General features: G+C 44.3%; 4 protein-coding genes across 4 annotated transcripts; 3 read left to right on the forward strand and 1 right to left on the reverse strand.

Annotated features, from left to right (window-relative positions):
* Positions 1 to 3,267: 3,267 nt before the first annotated feature.
* EDB91DRAFT_1307047 (uncharacterized protein) lies at positions 3,268 to 3,917 on the reverse strand (the record flags this gene model as incomplete). The annotated part of the gene is made up of 2 exons (XM_041325052.1): positions 3,268 to 3,532; positions 3,579 to 3,917. The coding sequence occupies 2 exons, from the start codon at positions 3,915 to 3,917 to the stop codon at positions 3,422 to 3,424; spliced, it is 450 nt and encodes a 149-aa protein (XP_041173286.1). The 3' UTR covers positions 3,268 to 3,421.
* A 948-nt stretch (positions 3,918 to 4,865) lies between these two features.
* EDB91DRAFT_1252421 (uncharacterized protein) lies at positions 4,866 to 5,497 on the forward strand (the record flags this gene model as incomplete). The annotated part of the gene is made up of 2 exons (XM_041323507.1): positions 4,866 to 5,120; positions 5,165 to 5,497. 2 exons carry the CDS (start codon positions 4,866 to 4,868, stop codon positions 5,495 to 5,497), a joined length of 588 nt encoding a protein of 195 aa, XP_041173287.1.
* A 1,584-nt stretch (positions 5,498 to 7,081) lies between these two features.
* On the forward strand, positions 7,082 to 8,253 carry EDB91DRAFT_1239010 (uncharacterized protein; the record flags this gene model as incomplete). The annotated part of the gene is made up of 6 exons (XM_041321793.1): positions 7,082 to 7,162; positions 7,220 to 7,330; positions 7,485 to 7,519; positions 7,740 to 7,820; positions 7,903 to 8,014; positions 8,110 to 8,253. The coding sequence occupies 6 exons, from the start codon at positions 7,082 to 7,084 to the stop codon at positions 8,251 to 8,253; spliced, it is 564 nt and encodes a 187-aa protein (XP_041173288.1).
* Positions 8,254 to 9,179: 926 nt separating this feature from the next.
* Positions 9,180 to 9,479, forward strand: EDB91DRAFT_1059095 (uncharacterized protein; the record flags this gene model as incomplete). The annotated part of the gene is made up of 1 exon (XM_041314215.1): positions 9,180 to 9,479. A coding segment is annotated over one exon (300 nt), but the record flags the coding sequence as incomplete, so codon positions are not given.
* Between the last annotated feature and the right edge of the window lie 3,251 nt (positions 9,480 to 12,730).

Below are 12,730 nucleotides of genomic sequence, written 5' to 3' on the forward strand. Positions count from 1 at the left end.
TTGTGCTAAATATCTGCTGCTTCACTAGCGAGTTTTTCCGATGGTACTTGTCGATGTGCTTATCCAATTCATCATAATCCACCTGCGTAGGCGTCGTCCCATCTGGCTTCACGATAGCCTTCATTTTTGGGTCAACCGCAAAGGGTTTCAGCTCACTTGCTTGGCCATCAGTATACCGCATCAGACCTCTAGTGCCAATAGCTGTTAATGTCCGTTCCTTATAGGTTATCCAGTTCAAGCTGTTTTCGGCAAGCTTTGGGATGTTAAGCAGGGTGGTGTTGGAGCTGGGGAGTGAAGTATCCATGGTCAAGACAGGGCTCATAACCTGTGGTGAGTAATTTATTGCGGGGCTTCTGGGACATTCTAGTGAACAAGTATACTAACAACCCGTTAGTTGCGTCCCAATTTATAAGTAGAGACTATTAACTCACATCTCAGTCTCTTGAAAGAAGCTGAGATGTGCTCGTGCTACTGGTGGTGTTCTTATAGTAAGCTATGTAGAAATGAAAAATATATCAAATGAATAAGTAACATATTTGTCATATACCTGATCCGACCGCCCTAGTATCAATATCTGCTCCGCCTTCCGACCCCCTCCGCCCCATTCATCCTCTGCTCTGCCCAACCATCGTCTGCATCCACTCCGCTCAACCGCTCAACCGGTCCCCTCCCATAACATCTCCATTCAACTGGACCTCTTTCCCCTTTTAGATATATGATTTCCCTTTCGGTACTTAGACCCTTACTTCCGGATCACCGGTAATTCCTATTACCGCTCGATCACTGATCTGACGCGTACATATTGATATCCGCCCCGACCTATGTCTTTCCTATGTAAAGTACTTACAAATGATATCCTTGGTACATAGCTTTACAACATAGTTATCCTGGTCACTGCCTCATACATAAAAGTATATAACATATCATGTACTTAGATATTTTCCCTTAGTCTTAATATTACTTGTCTTCCCGCAGTTACCTCTTGTGGGAATTCTCAGTAGGACCTTGCCTCCTCTGGACACAAGTCTCAACTTGTTGTCACCTCCGACCCTCCGACCCTCTGCTCCAACTTAGAGCCGTGCTCTAAGTCTTTCCCTTGTTACCCCGCCCCTATCAATATCCTCCTATCACCCCTTTTCCTATCCTCTACATTATCCTCCGCCATCTCCGCTCCTATCAAATATCCCCCTGGTTTCTACCCACCCTCCACATCGTTCCCCGCCTTCTCCGCTCCGCTCCTAGTCGGTCCACCGCTAGCAGCTCTTACTTCCTGACCCTCAAAGCGGACCTAAGCGGTCCACTCGTCCTATCGTCAGACAACGTTGGATCCGCTCCAAATTTGGGGCACGTACTCGGCTAAGGGCGCAGCGCAAGAGCTGAAGCCAAGCCCCGACCCCTCTGCCTCTTGAGCCGGCACAGTACCTAACAATATTGCAGGACACGAGCCGACGTCAATACGTCACTTGTCAATGTCTGTTTTGGCTTTGGCTTGGACCACCTGTCACTCTCCCTCCTCAACCATTTTGGATCAGTCAGTCTTCTTCATCTCTGATCACTCGGATCGTTCAGACTCCAACATTTCTTACTTTATTTGTCACTTACTTACTTAAGACATTAATTTTCACACTTAATATACTTTTGCAAAAGTGCGTGTTCAAATTCACAGGTCCAGATAGCGAAAAAAGTGAAAGAAAAAAAAATTTAAGTGCAAATAAGTAGTAGTAGTAGTAGTACTAGTAAGAGTTGCATATACTAGTATTGTATAGGGGTCGTCCGAAAAAGGAAATTGTCGATAGACGCCAATTATCAACTCAGAGTAAGTACTGGTATCTGTTAAGGTCGTGCTCAAGGAGGAGGTTACTCAAAGGGCTTCAGCTTCAGTGAGGGGCAGAGGGGAAGTCTGACGGAAGTCTGGGAAGTCCAGAGGTCAGACGTCAAGGGAGTTCAGCAGAACTCTGGAAGACTATGAGAGAACAGAGTAAGACTACTACGGACAAGTCCGGAGTAGAAATGGAACAGAGTGTAGACTACCCTAAGGTAGAGCTGGAGAATTAGTCCTAAGGTTTAACCCCTAAGACTCAGAGGTAGACAAGAGATGAGACTCAAGTCCAGAGATGCAGGAATGAGCAGAACTAAGATGATATTCGAACTGAGGAGTTCTGGAGTATTACAGGAGTTTATATACTGTAGGTATCATGTAAGTAAATCAGTCAGCAAAGTAAGGGCTATGTATGAAGCATGTGGAAAGTCTATTAGTAAGTGGATAACAGATCAAAGCAGTGAGGTCGGAAATGAAGTCAGAACGGACGGATCAGTAAGCATAGCGAAAAGGACATAACCGGTAGCCGGAGCAATAACTATTCTAAAAGGAGATAGGGGTGAGTACAGAGATGAAGGCGGAGCACCAGGCAAAATAACAGGACAGAGAACCGGACTTTAGTGGAGGGGATCCAGAATTCCAGATCCAGAGGTATGGGATATGACAGTATCCTGTACTCAAGACTAAAACACCATTCACTCACATAGTAAAACCTTAATGGCACCACAAAAACTTTGAAGCCTGACATGGGTCCTATGAATCCAGTGAGTGAGCTACATGCTGTGTATATCATGGATCGCTATCACAGATCACTGACGCGATCAACAGCAACTAGTGTGATACATACCTCCTCAGCCGCCAATGGCACTACAGATTTATCGCGGATGAGGGCAAAGGTGGCCTATTGTAGCGGATCAGCCAGAGGTACCAGTGGATGCGGTGATCGGTGTCATATATCTGATCCGACCGTTCCAATATTGATATCCGCTCCACTTTCTGACCCCCTCCGCTCCATCCATCCTCCGCTCCATCCAATCACAAGTCCACATTCCGCCCTACGCTTCCACTCAACCGCTCAACCGGTCCCCTTCCATAACATCTCCATTCAACTGGATCTCTTTCCCTTATTAGATATATACTTTCCCCTTTGGTACATAGACCCTTACTTTCGGATCACCGGTAATTCCTATTACCACCCGATCGCTGATCTGACGCGTACATATTGATATCCGCTCCGACTTATGTCTTCGCCTGTGTAAAGTACTTACAAACTATATCCTTGGTACATAGCTTTACAACATAGTTATCCTGGTCACTGCCTCATACATAAAAGTATATAACATATCATGTACTTAGATATTTTCCTCAGTCTTAATATTACTTGTCTTCTCGCAGTTACCTCTTGTGAGAATTCTCAGTAGGACCTTGCCTCCTCTGGACACAAGTCTCAACTTGTTGTCACCTCCGACCCTCCGACCCTCCACTCTGACTTAGAGCCATGCTCTAAGTCCTTCCATTATTACTCTGCCCCTATCAAATATCCTCCTTCGCCCCTCCGCATTATCCTCCGCCTTTCCCGCCCCTACCAACATTCCCCTGCTCCTATCCACTCTCCGCATCACTCCCTGCCTTCTCCGCTCCACTCCTAGTCAGCCCACCACTAGTAGCTCTTACTCCCTGACCCTCAAAGCAGACCAAAGTGGACCATTCATCCTACCATCAGACAACATCAGACCCGCTCCAAATTCGGGGCACGTACTCGGCTAAGGGTGCAGCGCAAGAGCTGAAGCCAAGCCCCGACCCCTCTGCTTCCTGAGTCGGCACGGTACCTAACAATCAGCCAGGGTGTAGTAGGTGAAGGGGTGATGGTGGGGTTCTGGAGGAGGTTGAGAAGGTTTTTGAGTTGCCAGAACTGAGAGGTTTCTGGCTTCTCCCCAGTGTACTGGACCTTGAGCAATTGCCATTTGACATCACCCACTGGCGTAGTGTCAATAGTTTTATACAAATCATGGCAGTCCGCAAATGGAGGCTTGTCATTGTGTTTAAGAAGGGTTGTGGCCCAAAGATCCAATAAGATATTGATGTCCCCAGCAGACATTTGGTTGTGTGTGTACAGAAATTCTGTGGTCTTGAACTCAACATGATTTCAATATGGAGTCCAGTCATCAGGTGACTTGCTAGGAGGTGGTGTTGGGGGCACTCCATCTGTGAGGAATCATCCTGTCACATCACAAGGACGAGCTTACATTAATATTTGTGTTAGTTGTAGCTAGCTGGAAGGATTTAATGAAACATACCATTTAGTTTTGGGTGATAGTTGCGGTATAATCTGTCGCCTGGCCCCAAAAATTCTGTGTTCATATCATCTGGAATGTCAGGCTCATTGAGTGCCTGACCTGGGCCAGATATACCTGCAGGAAGGTTGTCACCTGCTAGGAAGTGGCCGTCCAGTACTTCAGGCTGATCTTCAACTGTAGTGGTATGTGAGACACTGGTGGTAGTAGGAGCTTGTCTGAATATTGGGTGCAAAGCATTCCAGTGCTTTTTGCACCCTCCCTGAGTCTTGAAATGATGTGCACACTGTAAGTAACCACAAGGAAACTGAAGAGAACTGTGGTCCCTGCGAGTGACAGACATATTGACTGTAAAATCCAGAAAAAAAAGAGTAAAACAGAGAATTTGAAGTGCAGAACACACGTACTAGTAATAGTACTATACAAAGTTCGATACTATAGGTAAAACCCTGATTAGTGAGCGCATGCCACAGTCGGCGCCTGTTGGGTGGGACTTACAAGTTTTTTCTCAACTGAAACCCCATTTCTATTATTTCCTCTTGCTCCAGCAAAATTGTCTCCCTCATCTGTAAAGTCATATCCACCACAGATGCTCCGAGTCCTTGTCGCACCCGCCCATCAACTGCAATTGCCTGACCTGCCAAGGTAGTGCTCAACTTCTAGTTTTAGTGACTTTTACTATATCTATACAGACTGCACAACACATTTCAGAATGGCACAGCAATTTTGGCTCTACAGGGCTAGTCATCATCATGGACTTTTTGATGCAAAATTCCGATGTGGATCCTGTTGAGCTAACCAAATCCCTTCTTGTTGACTGGGCATTCTTGTTTGAGGACCCTGACAGTCCATCTCCACTCACTGCATACCGCTCACCCTTCGTATTGCAGCTATTTGGCACAGCACACCTCCACACCATCAATGGGTATGTGGAGGTTCGCTCCTTTGACATGCATGCACCTGCAATGAGGGGGATGTTACACCCTCTTGCTCTTTCTGCTGCAGCAGTGAGTTTAATTCAAAATGCCTTAATCATGCTCATTTTTTTCAGATCGAGCGCGCTATCACCATGATTGCACAGAAAGAACTCAAAGCTCAAAATGTTCTGTTGTCCGCATCGAGAGGTTGGGTTAGCATCAAGCTGCCAAAGATCCTCAACAAAGCTACTGGAAAGGAGACCAATGTTCTGTTCTTATTTTTGGCAGCTCGCTGGGCTAAACTGACTAATTCATTCATCAAATCTCTGCTAGGCAAGCCCGCTGGATACCTGGAGACCACAGTACAGATGGCGTGTGCCACCTTGAATGATGTCTCTGAAACACCATCGGGCTTGCTCAGCGAGGACAAGTTGGAGGATGATGAGTGTGCTATGATTTATAAGTAGTATTTATCATTCAGGCGTCCTCTCACTAACATCCATTGTTGTAGGATTTTGTTGTTGTTGCAGCACCTGCCAGTGCATGAATATTGCTGTCCTACAGTTGTTTTCCACCACATACTATCATGTTTTCCCCCAGTGCCACTATCATGTTTTCTGCCGCTGACTGCTTTTTTGCCTACATGCCCACCTATGCTTATACTGCTTTTTCTGCTTATTTAAGTGAAATAAGTGTGAAATCAGCGAAAATCCAGATGACAAGTGGGCTTAATTAAGCAGCTCGCGCTTTTTCACTCAATCAACTGATATGTCCCTTTTCATGTAATTAAGTGATGAAATAAGTAAAAAAAGCAACTGGGACTTTTCCTAATGCACACAAACCAGCTAAAGCCAAGAATGTATGAACCACAGCTTGAGCTGGTTAAGGCCGGCACAAGCCAGCTCATAACATGTGGTAAGACCTTTCCTCATTCCTATGGTGATCACAGACAAGTGAGAGTGGGAAGTGAGCTGTTAAGACAAATATATTCTACTGGGTATGTTAGCTCATTATAATCACTAGCATGGGAAACATAAGGCTTACATCTCAGTCTTCAATAGGAACTGAGATGTACAAACAAAGGACTTGGTAACTTTATAGGTATTTAGCATAGTGATATAAAGAAAATTTCATAGCATAGGAATTGACAGTTTATAACATACTATATGACAGCCAATGTCAAATGTTGTATGGTTGTGCTTGCAATCTCTCATTTGGATGTGTCCTGCTTGGACTTTGATCCAGAATCCAACAATTCCCTCTTGTGTTGGTTAGATTTTCTCTATTGAGTTTCTACAGTAATTTGTACCATGAAGAAAGTCCCTACCCACATTGATGGCAGATTCAGGCTTGGAGATGTTCTGGGTTTGGGCACATATGATATGTGATTCTGATTCTGAATGTTCTCCTGGTAGGGATAGGCAGGGGTATGGGTAACCCCTGGGGGTCATGGGTAGGGGTAGCTAAGGGTAGGGGTATGGGTAGTGACCTCAGGACCCCTGGACCCCTGAACTACTGATAGTACCCCCAGACCACTGGTCACACCCCTGGACCACTAATGTACCTTATTGTCCATAGCTGTACAATACCACTCTACTACCACATTTAGAACAAAAACCTTAAAATATTTCCTCACTCTTCTCCAAGTGTCACAAGATGTTACCTAAAAGGATAATTAAACCCACAGAGAAGGTACTGGCTATGGCCATGGAAGACAGCTGAACCAAGCGGAAAGCCACTGATTCAGATAAGGCTTCTACTTCCACCATTGCATCAAAAAGGACCAAGATAATGGCATCTGTTGATGTCGAACAGACTTGGACTACTAACAAAGGTCCATCATTGACTTCCTATTGAGCTACTGTCTGCACAGAAGAAGAGGAGCTAGCTCATGCAGATGCTATCACAATTGACTCTGATGTATCTGATAAGAGTGACATTGAAGTCAAAGATCCTGGTGAATCATTGGAGACTGAACTAAGTATGTACACACTCAAAGAATCACAATGAAAAGCTAATCATTATGTGACGTGATTACTATAGAAAGGATAATGAACGATTGGACATCATTGATCTATGTGTTCTTTGAACCAGTACCAGAAATTGAATATCATGACAAGCACTGCTGCCATGTGTTCAAGTGCACAGCATGGGGCTGCAAACATTGCATTTGATGGTACCTTGACAAGAAAGATGCAAAATCAACCAGCAATAGGCAAAAACATGTCAAAAGCTGCTGGGGAGATGCAGCCTTGCAAGCTGTAATGGAATCTGGCAACACTGCTGCTGCACAAGATGGTGTTATCAAGAATCTGCTTGAAACAGGGTGATGTTATGGCTGTGTTCCATGAACTTCTTTTCTTCTTTCCCTTGATCCACGCTTACCACGCATGTCTCTTATCAGTGTATATTTAGTTTGGTATGACTCAGATGCCTCATTTTTCACACATGTAGCTTACTGGTCATTACATATTATTACTTCACACCCTGTACCCATACTACTATATAAACAGTAGCTAGGTTATGCTGATTCTTCAGCTTAACCTACACTGATTTTCCTTTGACACTTCTGACTTGACTCTAAGATACCTCTTCAGTTCTGAGCCTTTCTTTGACTTTGGACAGTCTTTAGAAATCTGTCTAGAATGTATCACAAGACCGACTGTCTTGCTAATTGATTGTTTGCCTGTGTTACACTTGGTATAACAGGTCAATCAAAACATCACTTGAACAAAAAGGAAAAGGGAAGGTTATGTACTCTCATTGTCAACACACATGTTCAGAAACAAGGTGGGTCACATGCTGGAATTGTTCAGAACAAGTACTGAGAGGACTTGACAAGGGCAGAGATTGTATGTTGGGTGTTGGAGAGTCTACAGCCATTTGAAACTGTCAATGATCGAGGATTTCAGAACCCAATGAAGACAGGATGCCCAGAATATTACATACCTTCACCATCAACAATCACACGTGATGTCAAACAAGTCTTCATTAAGACATGTCAGCATATAGCATGAATGCTACAAGTAAGTTGAATTTAGCATGCAGTGACACAATTTAAATAATAATGACTTACCAGAATTATGACAGTGAGTTGAATTTTGCCACAGATACCTGGACATCGCCCAACCATAGGGCATATGTAGCTATATCTGTGCATCTACAGCATGAAGGTCAGCCATTGTCAATAATACTTGACATCGTTGAGGTTGTGTTACAGTAACATGAGTGTTATGTGTTATTTCATTCTTCAGACTCATCTAGACCTGAACCATGGTTATGTTTCCATTTATATCTTTCTTTCTTTGATTATGTTGTCTTGAAACATGAGAAGCTCTTGCTTCTTTCCCCTATATCATAGAAGCTGATGCTTCTATATAACCCTATGCCCTACCCTTGCCCTTACCGTTCCACCAGTACTTCTTACCCTTTTCTGATTGTGACTCATACATACCCCTGACCCTTACCGCTATCTCGGTACTGCCTCTGCATACCCTTTACTCTTACCGTTCAACTGGTACCTCCACATTACTTATATATACCTGTCTTCTAGTAGATAGATTCTCTAACTTGAATCTACTCAGTTCTCATCTTGTACTTGTCTTTGGGTCTGAACTTCTCTTACCTAAGAGAACTCCCTCAGTGCAAAGAACCATCTCCTCTTGAGACGATACTCTTGAGTTGAAATCTGTTCTCTTGGATTGTATCCTTGAGAAATCTCCAATTGACTCTATGCAAGTAAGGGCCTCGGCCCTTACTTAAACCAAGCATAGGCAAGCTCCTTGCTGGGCTAGTGCTGAAAGCCACACTATGAACACCACTTGCTGGGTTTAGTGCCACCAGATCTCATCCGAGAGGTTTTGTGTAACAGGTTGTGAAGGTAGGAACCCTTACCAAAACATGCAACACATGCTGATACTGATCATAGTCCCATACCAGTGCAAATCTAGCAGATGCATTTGCATGCATTCTAAACAACTTTATAATATCAGATAAGGGACTTACCGACACGAGTAATCATCAGCGCTCAATACATATGCACCATGACAGATGCTAAGAGTCACAGCAAACAATGTGTTGTCAAACAACACACTAGTTGCTGAACTTGCAGATCATGTTGCCCATTTTGCAGGTGATACAAACTGAACACAATGCTTTTTACACATTGTGAATTTCATTGCAAAGTCACTAATCTGCGAGTTCGACACACCTAAATCAAAGGGAAATGGATCTGTTAGTAGCAGGGACAAAGAACTCAACAAACTTACCAGAGATATTGATATCAAGGACACACAAATGGCAGATGAGGACCCAAACAAGGGCATAGACAATGTTGACAACAATGAGGGCTGGGTGGATGAATTGCAGCTGTTGGAAGAGGAAGAGTGTGAGCAACTGACTGACAGTATCCACCCACTGAAACTTGTTCTAGTCAAGGTTAGATTTTAAAAAAGCAAGCAACTTGGACTTACTGATCTTCCTGACAGCTCTGGAAACTTGCATATAAAATCATCCATTCAACAACCATCATTCTCCCAGCATGGAAAACAATCCTCAATGACCTAGATCTCCCTATCTGAATCATCCCACAAGATGTATCCACCTGGTGGAATTTGACATTAAATATGCTTGACTTCACATTGGAATACCGAAAGGCAATTGATGCAATAACTGACACATGTAAATTGGGATTGGATGCATATGAGCTAAATGAAGACAAGTGGTCACTGGCAAGACAGCTGCAGGATATACTGAAGGCAACATTCACACACAATGTGTCACATGATCAGTGGCTCAGTCATTCAATAGCTTCTCAAAGATGCAACATTGTATTTCTCTCGTTCAATGCCAAACTTAGGTATGGTCATCCTGACCATGGACCACATCAACCAAGTCTTCACAAATTGCATCATCAAGAAGGAACAGCTGGAGCCTGCTATATGTGCTGCACTTGGTCTTGCAAAACAGACTCTCAACTGATACTACTCTCTCACTAACTTATCTGAGGTGTACCACATTACTATGAGTGCATTTTTTTTTGCTACATTGCCACTTTGTACTTTGTGATCCTTACTTTGCCTTAGTGCTGCACCCATGCCACAAATTCTCATACTTCAAGTCTGCAGGCTGGAAGCCAGAGTGGATTGAAACTGCTAAAGAACTTGTTCGCACAGAATTTCAATGTTTGTATGCTTCTCACTCAGTGGTTGATGATACCAGAGGTGCCCAAGAAGCTCAACAGATTGATAAGGTGTGTGTTGACATCATATTGTGCATGCCACCATGCCCCCACTGGCCCAGCTTCAATTTGAATTGCCACTGAACAGTCCCTTGAGCTATAACTCGACCCTATAGGCAAGCTAGGCCTTGAACCGAGCCGTCGGGTCGGCTAGAACCCAGAATCCAGCTGTTTAGGTTAGCCGAGAACCTTGAATCCAGCCATTTTTTGTTTTGTCTGCCTGTATACCACCCCTCATTTTCCCCACCAACTGTCCACTATGTCAAAACTCGCCTTCGAGAAACTCAATGATATGAACTACGCTGAGTGGAGCATGCAGATGGAAGCATTGCTGGATGAACAAGACCTTTTGGATGTAGTGAATGGTACAGAGACTAAGCCCAATCTCAGACTGAATGCCAAGGTGTCATATCCCATACCTCCAGACCCAGAATTCCGGATTCTCCCCTACAAAAGTCCAGGTCTCCATCCTGTTGTCTGCCTGGCGCTCTGCTTTCATCTCCGGACTCACACCTATCTCCTTTTAGAATACTGCTCTCTGGCTACCGGTTGTACACCTTTCCGCTTTGCTTACTGATCTGTCCATCTGCACTTCATTTCCGATTTCATTTCTTTGATCTGTTGTACACTTACTAATAGACTTTCAATATGCTTCGGGCATAGCTTTTACTTTGCTGACTGATTACTTACATGATATCTACAGTATATAAACTCCTGTAAAATTCCAGTACCTCCTCGGTTCAAATATCATCTTAGTTCCTGCTCATTCCTGTCTCTCCGGACTTGAGCCTGATCTCTTGTCCACCTCTGAGTCTTGGGTTTAATCCTTAAGACTATATCTCTGGTTCTACCTTAGGGTAGTCTAACTCTGTTCTGTTTCTACTCCAGACTTGTCCAAAGTAGCCTTACTCTATTCACTCCTAGCCTTCTGGAGTTCCATCGAACTCCCCCTGTGTCTGACCTCCAGACTTACCTGGACTTCTGTCGGACTTCCCTTCTGCCCCTCAGAAATTAAGGGCACGTACTCGGGTAAGGGGCGCAGCACATGAGCTGAAGCCAAGCCCTTTGAGTTACTCTTCCCTTGAGCACGACCTTAACACAAGGCAATGAAAACATTCGTCCGCAAGCAGCGGCTCGCGAAAGCAAAAATCATTTTTCACCTCTCCACTTCCCAACTCCCTCATGCTCATAATGATGATGGTGATCCCAAGGCTATCTGGGACAACCTCTCACGTATCCACCAGTCCCATGGCTTCGGCCGCATTTTTTCCATGCTTCGCAAGCTCTCAACCATGGTCAAGGAGCATGATCAACCAATGCAGGCCTGGGTTGCCTCTGTTCAAGACCTCTCTTTCTGTCTCAAGTCTGCCGGTTTCAATGTCAACAAAACCATTGTCATTGTCACACTCCCCCATGGCTTACCTCCTGAGTACTCCCCCCTCATTACCACCATAGGTGCTACCCCACTCAATGATCTTAGCATTGCCTCCATTGTCAAACAAATGCTGAATGAAGAATCCCACCATCATGATCAGTCAGGGACAGCATACCATGCCACCTAGTGACGAGGCAAATTTCACCACGATACCAACACTGACCCACTAGTGTGTTTCAACTGTCATGGTTTCGGCCACATTGCCAAGAAATGCCCATCACCATCAATGGACCCCGAATCTGACTCATCAGATTCTTGTAAGGAAACACAAGCCAATCTTACTCACCCCGCATTCCTTTCCTCTGATACACTATCCCTTAGTTCCACTTTGCTCATATGATTACTTGCAGTGGTACATAGACCATGTCTCATTCAAGGGGTTGTGATAGAAATATAATCTCGGCAGCTCTAGTGTAGCTTACATAATCATGTGGACACATGTACTGCACATGTAGGTAGTCAACATAGTTGCTTTTCGTCATCGTCATTGTCGACTCAACCCATTAATCATTACATACCCTTAGGTACCCATGGGTGTACAGGTACAGGTAAATGATGGTTATGGGTATGGGTTATTCTCTTGATACCTGCAGGTTTACCCCTGCAGATCCCTACACATGAATTCCTGGGGCTGTCATATACCTGATCCGACCACTCTAATATCAATATCCGCTCCACTTTCCGATCACCTCCACTCCACCCATCCTCTGCTCCATCCAATCATCATCCACACCCACTCCTACGTTTCCACTCAACTGCTCAACCAGTCCCCTTCCATAACATCTCCATTCAACTGGACCTCTTTCCCCTTTTAGATATATACTTTCCCCTTCGGTATATAGACCCTTACTTCTGGATCACTGGTAATTCCCATTGCCACTTGATCACTGATCCGACGTGTACATATTGATATCCACTCCGACTTATGTCTTCACCTGTGTAAGTACTTACAAATTATATCCTTGGTACATAGCTTTACAACATAGTTATCCTGGTCACTGCCTCATACATAGAAGTATATAACAT

This window comes from Suillus paluster (assembly GCF_016628075.1).
Source record: "Suillus paluster strain FC165 chromosome Unknown EDB91scaffold_67, whole genome shotgun sequence".
NCBI classification, from domain to species: Eukaryota; Fungi; Basidiomycota; class Agaricomycetes; order Boletales; family Suillaceae; genus Suillus; species Suillus paluster.